Below are 13706 nucleotides of genomic sequence, written 5' to 3'. Positions count from 1 at the left end.
ACTTTAAAGAAAGCTAAATATTATAATTACATAAATAGCTAAAAACCACATAGCCTCATGCATTGAACATCTATACTTTTTTATTACTATTCAAAGGATTTATCAGTAATGCATTATTGTTGAAATAACAAATTCCTTTTCATTAATCGATGGCTAACGTTACAACTTTAACGGCAAAAAAAATGTAAGCGTCTCATTTATATGCATATGTAAAAGTATGTTCTAATTGTATAATTTTTTTAATATATTTTAATTACTCTCTCCAGACATACATATGTAAATATATATATATTTTTTTCAATATATATCACTTTAAATATAAGTTATTAAAATACTGGTTAACATTTATGGTACTTACCGCTTTAAAAATATCACCGCACTCAAAGTAAATTAATGAAGAATTGTTTGTACTCTTCTGCTGTATAATAGCTGCAGACATTATCGAAAACAAATATTGTTATTCCAAGTATAAAATATATAATTTATGGGGAGAAGGCACGCTTTTCCCGTTGTACACAGCGATACGAAATGAATACTCAAGAATTCTTCCAGGCAAAGGCACAAGTTAAAATAGAGATGTGTGTGTCTTTGATAACGTATTATGAACCACTTTTTCGATTGCAATATTTAATTATTTTTAATTTGGTTTTCAATTGATCGTATAACAAAGCACAAGAAAATAAACCACAATGAAAGTCGCAATGACAGCACAAAAATACACTTGATATAGCACATGGGCAAATATGTGTGATGATCGCTGTTTCGTTTATAGTTATTCCAATTTATATGTATTATGTTTTATTTTGATTCTTTTTATTTTGAGAAGTTCCTTCGGCTCTCGTATTCGTTTCTTATTGTGCTGTGGTTGACGACGTCGTTTTGCTTCTATTTATTTCATATCGAATATTATCAGCCTGTTGCTGCGTCGATTCTTGTTTTTCTGGCGTAATCGTTTGTGTTGGTAGCGTTAATGGCGGCGCGAATTCATACTACCAATTGCTTGCAGGGCAGTTATGTTGTGCGGTTTTTTGCGTAGGACAAAGTACTATGATTTGTGTACAGTTCTTTGAGTTAGATTTTCCTTTTACTATTTTATCTGATTCTGCATACGGTTATATTCTTATTCGCTCACAGTATATTGGAATCTAGAATATGAATTTTAAACAAATCGTTGAAAGCATTAATAAAAACCATTCTAACTTTAATATCCTTGCCACATTCTTTATAACCCTCAATGTTTTAAAAGTTCAAAATATTTTTTCCAATTCGTTTATATATATATTGAATAAGAAAAAATATTTGAACAGTACACAATAAACGGCAATCTGAATTAATTTATCGAACAATTTTAGTTCCAATTATCTACACAAAGCACTATAACTAAAACAAATAGGTAAATTCAAATATATACCAAAACACAAAACACAAACCACACTCGTCAAACTCGATTAGAAGACTGATTGAAACCTTGCTTTAAATAAGCATTACAGAAGTATAAATGTTATCGACTTTCGATATACTATTTATAAAACGTATCAAAGAAACTACAACGCTGCAATTAATAACTGCCGCCGTCCCAGGCCTTGTTCAAATCAAATTATTTCTAAACCACAACGACTTTAAATATTTTAAAACAAAAACAAGATTATTTAGTTACATAATAACAATTGTATGGACATGTTTTTTATGGATTAATGGCAAAACGTAATATAGTTTTCATTTAATTATACTTTTATTAATCTATATTAACTAAGAGAAATAATACTTTCAACTAATTGAATTATAAACTAGCGAGTTTAATAATTGAAAATTCCGATTATTTTGGCGGTTGGGTAAAATTCTCCTTTTTTCTATATCAACTATAATAAAAAAATACTTTCCAACATTTTTCAAGCTATAATTGAGTTGTGAATACTTTTTCCATATATGTATATGTATAATATGTGATTTATATCTATTAAACACAAATAAGTAAAACTCTATGATAATATTATAAAATTTATATCATATCGGGGTGACTGAAGTACTTTCCCGTAGTACTCCTTTCTTCGTTGGCGGCCTTCGGGCGAGCTTTAAAAAAATAATCCTGGTCGAGTCAATACACAGGGTGACTGAAGTAACCATCCCGCAAGTCGTCTGCTTGAAGTGAAAATGCATCTTAGGAACATCAAAAAACCCCTCCTTACTTAGGACAACGACATTGAAACGTACGCCCACCAGATTTCGGGCGAAACAAAATTAGACATCATCCCCTAAACCGTCTCCCTCCCACTTTAAACGAAAAACTCGAGTTGCCATGAGAATCTAGTGTGACCCTGACGAAAGCAACCAACCAGAGAGAGAGATATGTTTCAGGAGCCGTTCCCACGACAGTTGGATCTACGTAAACGAAACGGACTCAAATATTTCCGGCCAAGGACTGTCAACTCGGAAGATTCCTGTCGGTTAAACAACAACAGAGGAGCAAGATTATTTGAAATAGGTTTCCTATAACCAGAAGCGACCTACTAGAGATGAATGAGTGAGCGTGGAACTGTCGCATGGGACCTCAAACGCCTCTAAGTCGAGAAGAAGAAGTAAGAGGCAAAAAGTTTGTGCATTAATAGGGATTCTAACCCTCCTGTGTTGTCTGCCATAGACTTCGTAGTTGCTATTTACCAAGTGGGAGGGAATAAAGTAATGGACGTAGTAGCACGGGCTTGGGATAGTGCATCTTAAAGCCGAATACTTGTCGTACAGATACATCGGAAAACCGTAAAAGCCTGAGGATGGAAGAACGAAAGCGTAGCCTGGGAGGTATATAAGGTAACCTTTAAATAAGATAAGAAGATTTTACTGCACAATTAATCATATTTAATTTCTTATTTTAGTTATTCATGTGTGAAATAAGACATACAATATTAAATCAAATAAAATTGATGGGCTATAAACTCAACCCAAAGAGGCTATATTTGAGATTTTGTGTATCTAAAAATAAACTCAATCAGAAATTAGGGGCTAGAGAAAGATCTGGATTGATTACATTAATTTTTGGCATTTCTAAATGAGACAAAGATTTTCACCGCAAAGTTACAGACCAATTTCCCATAAAATTATTAGTGCTCTATTTATATACTGTACACTGAGGGATCATATTGAACTTAGAACTGTGGTTTATTGGAGGTAAGTGAAGTTATAGATTTCTCCTTCTCTACTGACATAGACACCGCTTAACCCGTTATAGCCGAGTTAACAACCCTGCGCCATTCGTTTCTCTTTTTCGCTATATGGTCTCAATTCGAGATACCAAGTGCAGCCATGTCTTTTTCCATTAGATCTCTCTAATCTCCCACAAAGCCTTTCTCTCAAACACTCCTAAGGCCAACTCATCAGATGATTTCATTGTCCATGCCATCGCACAATATAGTAGAACGGGAATGATGAGGGACTTGTAGAGTTTGGTCTTTCTTCGTTGAGAGCGGAATTCAGTTTCCAATTGCCTACTCAGTCCAAAAAAAGCATCTGTTCGCAAGATTGATTCTGTGTTGGATTTCAAGGCAGTTATTGTGGTTGGTGTTGATGCTGGTTCGAAAATACTCGAAATTATCTCTGACGTCAAAGTTATTACTGTCAACAGCGACGTGAGAACCAAGCAGAGAATACGATGACTGTTTGTTTAATGACAGGAGATCGTCTTGTCCTTGTTTTTTACCAGGCCCATACGCTTCACTCCTTACCCAATCTGGAGAAAGCAAATTGTTGAGGTCAATGAGCTGTACCATCGTATAGAAGTTTGTAGCTTCTCAATTTAGCTCGGCAGCCTTGTCGCCTTGTCTGAGACCTCGATTGCTATTGAACGGCTTGGAAAGATCCTTCCCCATCCTGACGGAGCTTTAGGTATTGCTCAACGTCAGTTTACACATCCGTTTTAGTCTTGCGGGGATACCAAATTTAGACATAGTGGCATAAAGCCAGCTCCTTTTCCTACTGTCAAAAGCAGCTTTGAAATCGACGAAGAGGTGGTGTGTGTCAAAGTTCTTTTTTTTTACCAAGACTTGGCGCATGGTGAATATCAGGTCAGTTGTTAATTTTCCAGGGCAAAAGCCACACTGACAAAAGCAAATCGGTTTGTTGGCCATGTGATTTATATTTCACACAATACGTTCGATAGAACCTTATATGTGATGTTTAGGAGACTTAACCCACGGCAGTTGGCGCAGATTCTGGGGTCTCTCTTTTTGTGGATTGGGGAGAGCACACTTAAATTCCAATCCTTGGACATGCTTCCGTCCGAAGATATTCTACAAAGGAGCAGATTCATGCTCCTTATCAGTTCTTCTCAGGCGGCTAATTGCTATTCGAACCTCATCATAGTCGTACAACGAAACATCTATTCCATATATTCTCCATGGAGGCTAAATTTTCAAGCTGTTCTACCAAAGATGCCTCCTTTTCAGGAAAATTGGGCGGTACCACGCGCATCGCTCAATTTTATAATTTTTGTTTTGAATGGTAATCAATCTAATTTGCAATTTACACAAAACATTAGATTATCAGACGACCAAGAACTTCCTTTCAAATCGATTATGCAAAATACTTGTCAAAACTACCACTTTCTAACTTTTATTAATGTATTGCAACATGCTATCATTTCTTTGATTGTGTAAATTCCGAATAAGTTTTCTATATTTTGCAGCTCAATTGGGATAATGCAATAAATTTATCCAGGCAACATCTATTGCCTGTGAAGATACTCCTTAGATAGTGTCAAAAAATTTCGACATACAGCTTAATTAAACAAAACTACATATAGATATTTACGATTTTACATAGAATTTTTTTTTTTAAAAATCGTCGTCATATATATTGAAATGAACGACAGAACAATTAAATTGTTGATTATTGGAGAAAGTGGAGTTGGAAAGTCAAGGTAAACAATTAGAACAAGTGTGTAAAAAGATATAATGAAAATAATAAATGTATGTATATTCGGCAGCCTCATTCGTCGATTTGTTGAAGATAAATTTGATGACAATCACGATGTAACTATTGGCATGGATTTCAAAAGCAAAGTTATAAATATTGATGGCCTTGAATATAAATTAGCGCTTTGGGATACTGCAGGTGCTGAAAGATTCCGAAGTCTCACTCCCAGCTTCTATAGAAAGGTATAGAAAAAACAAGGCTGAATGATATCAAAATATAAACAATAAATGTTTACTTTATTGTTCTAGGCGTTGGGAGCTGTATTAGTGTATGACATCACTAACCGCGAATCATTAACCAAATTAGAAGCGTGGCTTGCAGAGCTTGAAAATTATAGTGACAATCCAAACATCGCTACTATAGTAGTAGGAAATAAAGTCGATAAAGAACGTGTTATTAGCCGTGAAGAAGGTTTGAAATTCGCTCGAAAACATAGAGCTCTTTTTCTTGAGGCGTCAGCAAAGGGTGATAAATTTGTTGCCGATGTTTTCAAAGAAATAGTTGAAAAGGTAAATAACAATATCTTTTTCAGTTGCAATATTTGGCAGGTTGTGTTTTCAAAACCACTGAATTTGTGGTTAGTATGTGCTAGTGGTGGGTATTAATATGTATCAAAATACTGAAAAAAAAAAATGCAGACGAGTGAAAAATATTTTATCTTGTCCGCCCTTATTTCTATCGAAGCACAGAAGGATTTCTACTGACTAAGACTTATTAGCCTGAGCGAACAACGCTACCTTTTCTTTATTTGCCTGTATTGTGATTTGTCTATATTTTGACTCGGCAATACCTTACTCACGCAAAATATGAAGTGTCGTTACGTAGTCCATTAAGAATAGTCACAAGAGATGCTCCGTTGTTTCACTGGTGCCTTCCTCTTGACATTTTTTGAAGTCTTCTCGAACTATTGGTTCCCATTCTTGATTGTGTGCCACTACCAAACTGTTCGCAGTGAGTTTTCCAATAATGTTTCTTCAGTTCCTTTCACTGAGTACCTTTTGAGCTTTGTAGGTCATTCCATTGCGTTTTGATCTTCCATGCAATGTTCCTGTCCCAATCGTTGACCAGACAATGCAATAGTTAATAAATTTCGATCATGTTCTCGGATGACAGTCATACAGCACTCTTGGCAATCTTGTCCACTATCTCATTACCACCTCGATGTTTTTGAGTCCTGAAGTGAAGTCGGTCTAGATACACGTCCCTGCTGTCATGCTTTCCAAGACAATTCTGTCTGACAAGCGAAATGAGGCATAGCCTTAGTTTAAGCATATACCTCTGCTTGAAACATATTGCAGGTTTTCGACAGCTTAAAGGCTACTTTATACCTAACTCTGGACAGTATATCCCCGAACATCTACATTGTTGGAGAAAGGAAGTAGTAAAAACGTAAAACCAAAAAGGTTTTAATTTTATTGAATGTTTGTGAAATGACAGAAATTATTCCTAATACCCGGTTGCTGATGTCCAAGAAAATCCAATTGGGTAGTTTAACTTGTATGTAAAAAATCGGCACAGATATTAATATTTTATAATAGTAATGGTATATTATAATCATCTTAATTAATAGAAAATTAAAAACATTTTTATTGTTTTAGATTGTGACATCAGACTATTATAATTTTTCTCAAAATGGAGGTACAATTGACGTAAGGACCGAGGAAGAGACGGGTGCATCAAACTGCAGATGTTGATATTTGTTTACCATACACACTGTATGTAATTTTGTAAAAACAATATATATGTAAGTCAAGTAATCATCTATTTATAGAAAATTTGTATTTCGTTAGTTTATTGATTGAAAATAAAGAGCATATAACAAATATATACAGAAGTTTTTGTCCTACCCTTCGAACTTTGACAACATTTTTATTCAGACTGTAATGTTCTGTTTTTCTTTTTACAGCATAATATATTTTCCAAAATCATTCTTTTTTTAGTTAGTGAACTTATGTAGCCTCGGTTGCCTTCTTCTACAAGGGTGTACAGCTGCTGGCGAACGCCGATGACGTCGATATCATTGGCAAAAACAACCGCGCCATTGGTTCTGCTTTCTCCAAACTGGATAAAGAAGCGAAGCAAATGGTCTGGTAGTGAACGAGGGCAAGACGAAATATCTCCTGTCATCAAACAAACAGTCATCGCACTCGCGACTTAGCTTTCACGTCACTGTTAGGAGTCATAACTTTCGTCTATCTTGGAACCAGTATCAACATTAACAATAACGTCAGCCTCGAAATACAACTCAAACTAACTCTTGCCAACAGGTGTTACTTCAGACTGAGTAGGCAATTGAGAAATAAAGTCTTGTCCCGATTAACAAAGACCTAATTCTATAATCACTCATTTTTCCCGTCCTGCTATATGGCGCAGAGGTAGGACGGTGACAACATCTGGTGAATCGACGTTACGAGTTTTCGGGAGAAAGGTTCTGCGGAAGATTTATAGGCCTTTGCGCATTGGCCACGACGAATACTATATATTCGATGGAACGATGAGCTGCATGAGATATAGGACGACATTGACAGTTCAGCGAATTAAAATACAGCGGCTATGTTCTTCGAATAGACAAAAAGACTCTAGCTTTGAAGGTACAGAAGAAGATACCACCTTGCGAAAAGAAACGACTAATGCATTGTTATTAACTCGGCTATAACCGCGTAAGCGGTGTTTACGTCAGTAAAGAAGAAGAATCACATTACAGGGAGACACCTGTGGTTTTAGAGGCTTTGGAAAAGTAGGTGTGGCTACCCCTTAATACGTTTAATGTACATACATATGTACATATCTTCAAACAACTTAAGCCAAATCAATCAAACTTGCTCAGCATCTTTAATAAAAGCGCGATAAATCAATAGCTAAATACGCCAGAGACATTAAATTTTATCCAGTAAATGGAATGATGGGGCTTAAAAGTGTTGGGGACAAATTTGACGATGAGCGTGGCTCCGCTTTCCTTTAAGTGAAAGCACATATCTCGGGACTTACTCAACCAATTTCAACCAAAATCGAGATAAAATTGTATACGAATAGTGTTACCTAATCACCAACAATTTTCCAAATGGGACCAAAACTTTTCAGGCGCCTAGGTAACGAATATGTGCACCGTAGTGCCTTTTATTAACTTTTTACCAAAAATATAGGTCAGTGTAGGAAATATATAATTGAAATTGAGAGAGAATGCTTTCCTGATAATAGTATGTGTGTATGTTAATTAGGGTTAATACTTCGCTTAGCCCCCATATAGTTAATATAAATATTTTCGAACTCCCGGGTGATTTTATACAACATATATGGGCCAATGTGTAAGTTATCTTAATAAATTTGTGTTTTTCTAATAACAGCTCATATTTTGACTAAGATTGATTAAAATCGAAAAATTTGTCTTGTAAGAGTATACATTTTCGGTTAGAGTCAAACTTAGTTCTCCCTTACTTGTTATAGTTAAAAAAAAAACCTTCAAAGTATTTTACTAGATTTGCTGATCTTAACTTTAACTTTATTAATTTAGATTAGAAGTAAACACTTGCAGAAATTAGAGTGGAGAAATAGGTATTGGATGCGCTGATAACGCAATGAGTTGTAAATTAAAGTAGAGTAAAAAGTTAATATGTATTAAGGGAGCATCCCATTGACGGTTTCAAATCGTGTTTGGTTTTTGTATAGATCCAATCTAAAATGTAAATTTTCGAAATTGAATGCAGTTGGAAAATTACAGGCAATGTCTTCAGAGCGCGTGACCTACACACCTGTATTTTCAAACGTTTTTTCTTTCGAGACTAGCGTCAACGACGGCTTTAAAATTTTAATGTTTGATTCATTACACATGTGGGTATCGCCCCAACTAGATTTTTGAAAAATATTAAAACGTATTTTATTTTCATAAAAAAGTAGTCGCAAAAAGTCATACTTTTTTGATGTTAATGTTTAAGAGATTTGTAAAAGATCTTAATTTCGGCGATAGCTGCCTACCTACAAATAAACATGCTATTTTTTTTTAAATAGCCAGTTTGTTGGAATTGTCGACTTAGTTTGTCTACCTATTTTTTTCATGGGTGCCAATGAAGCGATACATTTTACAATTAACAAAAAAAATTCAAAATTACAGCTAAAGGCTTAATAAATATATAGTAAAAAAAAATTTGAAAGCCCTGTGTTTTCTCAATTCTTTTATAAATATTTCTGAAAAAATCGTAAAAATAAGGCCATACCACCGGATATTGACTACGTATACTAAATATAGTGCAATGCTTACAAGTTTCTATATGATACTTTCTGAGCACACGTTTGCATCATCACTATAATGTTATTTACATAACATCCTCTCGCTGTTGAAAACATTGCACAATAGTTATGGGAATAATTGTAGTTTGTTGGACGTAATAAATTTCAATACTTTTTTTATGAGAAAGTTAGTACTTTCATAGTATCTGGTTATTTAAATTCTCTTTAACTAAAAACTTCAAAAAAAGCTATGAATATTATATCTAAAAACCGATATATTTCATATCAGGTTTATTTTTATTTTATTTATATAAATATGCAACTTAATATTACACAAATTATTTACCTATCCCAATTTTTTTTGCATCTACTTCATAAATTAGCAATCTCCACATTTTAACAACGAATACTTCTGCTTCTTCGTCGAGGACCTAAATAAATATATTTCTTTATATATCGCAATATTCAAAACTCCCTAAATATTGCTTACCATTTGCACATCATCCAAAATGCTTTGAGGTGAACTTCCAGCAAGCACCTTTGAACATATAAAATCCACAAGAGTCGGTTCGGGCTCCCCAATATATTCAATAATTTTTTTATTTATCCATGGTCGAATTTTTCGTTCCATAAGGTTGTTGTCGATTTCATTACGATCGAGTTTATAATTAAACAAATCCTCCTTTTGTGTAGGAATCCTGTCAATAATGCTCTTAATATGACGGCGTTTTTCATCATGTATCCTAGTATTATTTTCCTCCTTTTTGTTACTCACTGTTTCTTGACTGGCAGTATCATTCTTACCATGTTTTTTCGAATTAGGTTTTCCGATATTTGAATTTTGGCGGTCTGTCTGTGCTGTACTTCCTCCACTTCTTGATTGATTGTCATCATAATCTATGTTAAAATAATACATTTTAATCTTTATGTAAATGCGAGAAATAGACATAAAGCAAAATATATTACCCAATGGAACCAATTTCCGCCTCTTCGAATTATTTTCATCGTCTATATCCTCGTCAGCGTTAAAAACTCCTGTCGCCTCAATTTTCTTTTTTTTTGAGTTAGCACCTAAATTTAGACTAATAACGGTTGCTTGTGTGGGCGGCGTGGTAGCATCTGTCTTCTGAGATCTGGAATTGCTTACACTCTGTAATGTGGTCGATGGTGTAGAGCTGGTTGCAAGAGTATTCACGACAGGTACAAAATCTCGTGACTCAGAACCATGGCGACTGTAGTTGGTTTCTATATTTGACGTGGAATCAGCTCGAGAATTCGCATCATCGTTTGAAATTGACTCTATAGAATATGATTTTGATAGAGCATTTAATTCTCCTTCATCATTTGAATTAACATCAAGTAAGAGTCGTTTACTTTCAATTGATTGCAATTTTTCTCTAATGCGCTCCTTCTCACGTTCTTTCCGTTGAATATTTTCCAAATTTACATCAATTAATATTTGAGGTTTATACAATTTTTCGTGTTCCTTCTTTGCCCTCTCATATTCTTGTGAAGGATTCTCATATTCCCCACTGAATATTTTATTTCGCAATTCTTCCAATTCTTCCTGTTCTTTATTGCGATCCTTAGCGTCAAGATCTGCTTCTCGGACGCGATCTCCTAACCTTCTTTGCAGCTCTCGACCTCTGAAAGAACACAGTAAATAGAAATTTAAGAAACACGTACACAAATTTTTGTAAATAAATTTTTTTTTCGCCTTACTTATAATATTTATGATCATCTCTTTCATCATCATAGTCTTCAACGAATTCTTTAAGTCTTTTGGCTTCCTTCTCACGCTCTTCTAGTTTCATTTTATCCTTAATTCGTATCTTTTAATAAAATATGTTAAGAATATTTTTAATAAATTTACACTTCATGTACTTTGTCATATTTCCAAACCTTTTCGTACTCTTTCGCCTTTCGTTTTTCCCTTAACTCCCAGTTTTTTAGTCTTTCTTGGTAAGCTTCTTCCTTTTCTCTAGCCTTTTTTTCAGCTTTCTTACGTTCTCGTAGTTCTTCCTCAACTTCTTTTTCTCTTTGTAGATCCTTAATATTTTTTACAATTTTTTCTTCTCGTTCCCTATGTCGGTAATTAATATAAATAAATTTGGTTACAATCCAATGCTTTTGAATACATAAATTAGAAAAAAATATAGTAAAATTTAAAAAGAAAAAATACACGTCATAAATTAATTTTAGTAAAAATAACTTATATATAAATAAATAAATTATTATTTTAGTGTGTATCACAAAATATGTCGTTTAGGGACCCTTCTAAATTTTTACCTTTCGCGTTCTCGTTCACGTTCACGTTCGCGCTCTCTTTCTCGTTCCCTTTCACGCTCCTTTTCTCTTTCTCTTTCACGTTCACGTTCGCGTTCTCTTTCGCGTTCCTTTTCACGCTCCCGTTCCCGCTCTCGCTCCCTTTCGCGTTCCCTGTATTCTCGGTCACGTTCTCTATCGCGCGAACGAGACTTACTTCTTCTTCTTCTGCTTTCCCGTTCCTTATCCTTTCTGTTGGGTGACACGCTGCTGGAGTGGCGATCCTTTCGACTGGTCACTCTTTCGACTTTATCAATTGGGACCTTTTTTTCTGTAGCATCCCAATCTTCATCACTTATGTCGTCTTTTATAACATCAGGTTTCCGATCCTTTTCTCTTTCTTTTTCATATTCTCTATCCTTATCTTTCTCCTTTTCTCTCAATTTTTCTTTTTCCTTTTCTTTTCTGTGTTCATCGGCCTCTGCCCTTTTTCTGAATTTTCCGATTTCGCTGCTGATCAAATTTCTCTTTTCCTCTTCTAAATTAGTTTCGTTTAGGGCTTTTGTCATTTTATCTTCCGTCCGAGCCATTTTAGATTTATTTATTCTACCTCCGAATACGTCACCACGAGAATTGGAATCAAATTCATCGAATTCATGTTTATGCTCATCAAGTATTTTTCTCATTTGACTAAGAACATAATCATCTTCTGATTTCTCATCTACCGCAGAAACATTGATTCCGTTTTTTAGTTCTTCTTCCTTGTAATTGTCTAAAAGAAGTTTATTTTTCGCATCAACTTTAGCCACAAGTTTCTTCCCATCTAATTCAAGTTCACTTAGAAGACGTACAGCTCGCATACCCGCGTTTGGACCGCTATAAAATAAAAAATTCGATTATATTCTGTATTTTATAATACAACTTACGCCTTACTCATATTCACAAAAACCAAAAGTGGAAACTCGTTTCCAATTCACCACTACACCACAAGCTGCCAATATTCTTTTGATCAACGCTTCAGGCACTCGTTCACTTATATTTCCTACAGTAAAATAAGTATTTCACTATAAATAGCATATTGTTTTTTCTATACGTACCCACAAAAACCGTAATTATTGGACCACGAAATTGGGGAACCGGATCAGGTAAACGTTGGTAAACTGTGGGCTGGGAGCTGATAGTTGCAGAACTTCTATAATTCCTTGCTGATGGTATAGGAGGCATCATCTATTTATCACATAATATAATTGCATATATAAGATTTAGAAACTTTAATATACAACTTACATGAGGAGGTGGTATAGTCGGATTCATATAAGGTGGTATAGGTGCGCGAGATGGATACGACATAATGCTTGGAATAATTTGTTAAACTTATTACTTCAATATTATAGCTGGAACTTTTTAAACAACCGTGATTCCTATGTAATTCAATTCAAAAAACCGCTTAGTAAAGTATTGTTAAAAAGTTTTGAAATTCAATTATATTTTCACGCACACATTTTTACAAAATTCAAAGATTTTGCCACACACCGATTGCCTTCTTATTTCTATCAAATGATGGCGGACAAACTAAATGATGCCACATTACTAAAAAAAGATATGTAAGAAAAAATTCTGGTAACGATTTCTTTCAAGTGTTGCCAGATTCATGTCCTAATTACTTAAGAAAAAAGATAAGCCACTACACCAGGGATAAATGTATTTATCTCTGTCTACACCATAATTAAATTTTCTTTGGTTATGTGTCTTGATATCGTTTTCTTAAGCCGATAATAGTTTTTAATCTATATTGACAAATCTGTAATCCTTTTCTTATGTGCAAGTATATTAACAAAAACAAATTTTAATATTTTTAGATGGCAGAAAATAAACAACGCACAGTTTGCTATCCATTTTTCCAATATTCTTATTTTTTGCTTACTTTTTCCGCATTACAATCAATTATTGCTTTTACTTCACTCTATTATCATTTAACGTAATTAATAATAAACGATTTTTTTCGTAAAATTTATATTGATTTTCCAAGAATACCAAAATTTCTATTAAATGCACAAGTCTGCCGTCTGTCACCATAAAATCTCAAAGCACATTAGTATTGCTTTAGGCACATTAATTTTGCTCGTCTGTCAAAGTGGCCATACACGACACACAAGTTCGTTCGATCGGTATGCGTGCGATTGCGGTTTACACGTGTATGGGCTTGTGCGCGTACCGATACATGTTCGCGAAAATGTTTAATTTTTTACGAT

The 13706-nt window shown here is 34.4% G+C and overlaps 3 protein-coding genes across 4 annotated transcripts; 1 reads left to right on the top strand and 2 right to left on the bottom strand.

Moving 5' to 3' along the window:
- Nucleotides 1–358: 358 nt before the first annotated feature.
- Nucleotides 359–1514, bottom strand: LOC105233344 (protein TIS11; the record flags this gene model as incomplete). The annotated part of the gene is given in 2 exon segments (XM_049462102.1): nucleotides 359–1145; nucleotides 1412–1514. A coding segment is annotated over 1 exon segment (81 nt), but the record flags the coding sequence as incomplete, so codon positions are not given.
- A 3214-nt stretch (nucleotides 1515–4728) lies between these two features.
- On the top strand, nucleotides 4729–6790 carry LOC105233343 (ras-related protein Rab-18). Of its 2 annotated transcripts, none has more exons than XM_029553430.2 (4): nucleotides 4729–4909; nucleotides 4976–5147; nucleotides 5214–5376; nucleotides 6564–6790. In XM_029553430.2, the coding sequence occupies exons 1-4, from the start codon at nucleotides 4851–4853 to the stop codon at nucleotides 6584–6586; spliced, it is 417 nt and encodes a 138-aa protein (XP_029409290.2). In that variant the 5' UTR covers nucleotides 4729–4850; the 3' UTR covers nucleotides 6587–6790. The 2 variants fall into 2 exon arrangements, with proteins under 2 accessions (XP_029409290.2, XP_011213710.2); XM_011215408.4 differs by having other exon boundaries at nucleotides 4730–4909; nucleotides 5214–5474.
- A 2656-nt stretch (nucleotides 6791–9446) lies between these two features.
- On the bottom strand, nucleotides 9447–13037 carry LOC105233342 (RNA-binding protein 25). The gene is made up of 10 exons (XM_011215407.4): nucleotides 12953–13037; nucleotides 12742–12875; nucleotides 12552–12681; nucleotides 12388–12496; nucleotides 11479–12330; nucleotides 11092–11272; nucleotides 10912–11021; nucleotides 10156–10835; nucleotides 9680–10086; nucleotides 9447–9620 (listed from the first exon to the last, which is right to left on the bottom strand). Exons 2-10 carry the CDS (start codon nucleotides 12802–12804, stop codon nucleotides 9528–9530), a joined length of 2625 nt encoding a protein of 874 aa, XP_011213709.2. The 5' UTR covers nucleotides 12805–12875; nucleotides 12953–13037; the 3' UTR covers nucleotides 9447–9527.
- Nucleotides 13038–13706: the final 669 nt, after the last annotated feature.

Source organism: Bactrocera dorsalis, unplaced genomic scaffold (genome assembly GCF_023373825.1).
Source record: "Bactrocera dorsalis isolate Fly_Bdor unplaced genomic scaffold, ASM2337382v1 BdCtg289, whole genome shotgun sequence".
Classification (NCBI taxonomy): domain Eukaryota; kingdom Metazoa; phylum Arthropoda; class Insecta; order Diptera; family Tephritidae; genus Bactrocera; species Bactrocera dorsalis.
The sequence above is the reverse complement of the archived record's forward strand: the minus strand, read 5'-3'. Positions and strand labels throughout refer to the sequence as shown.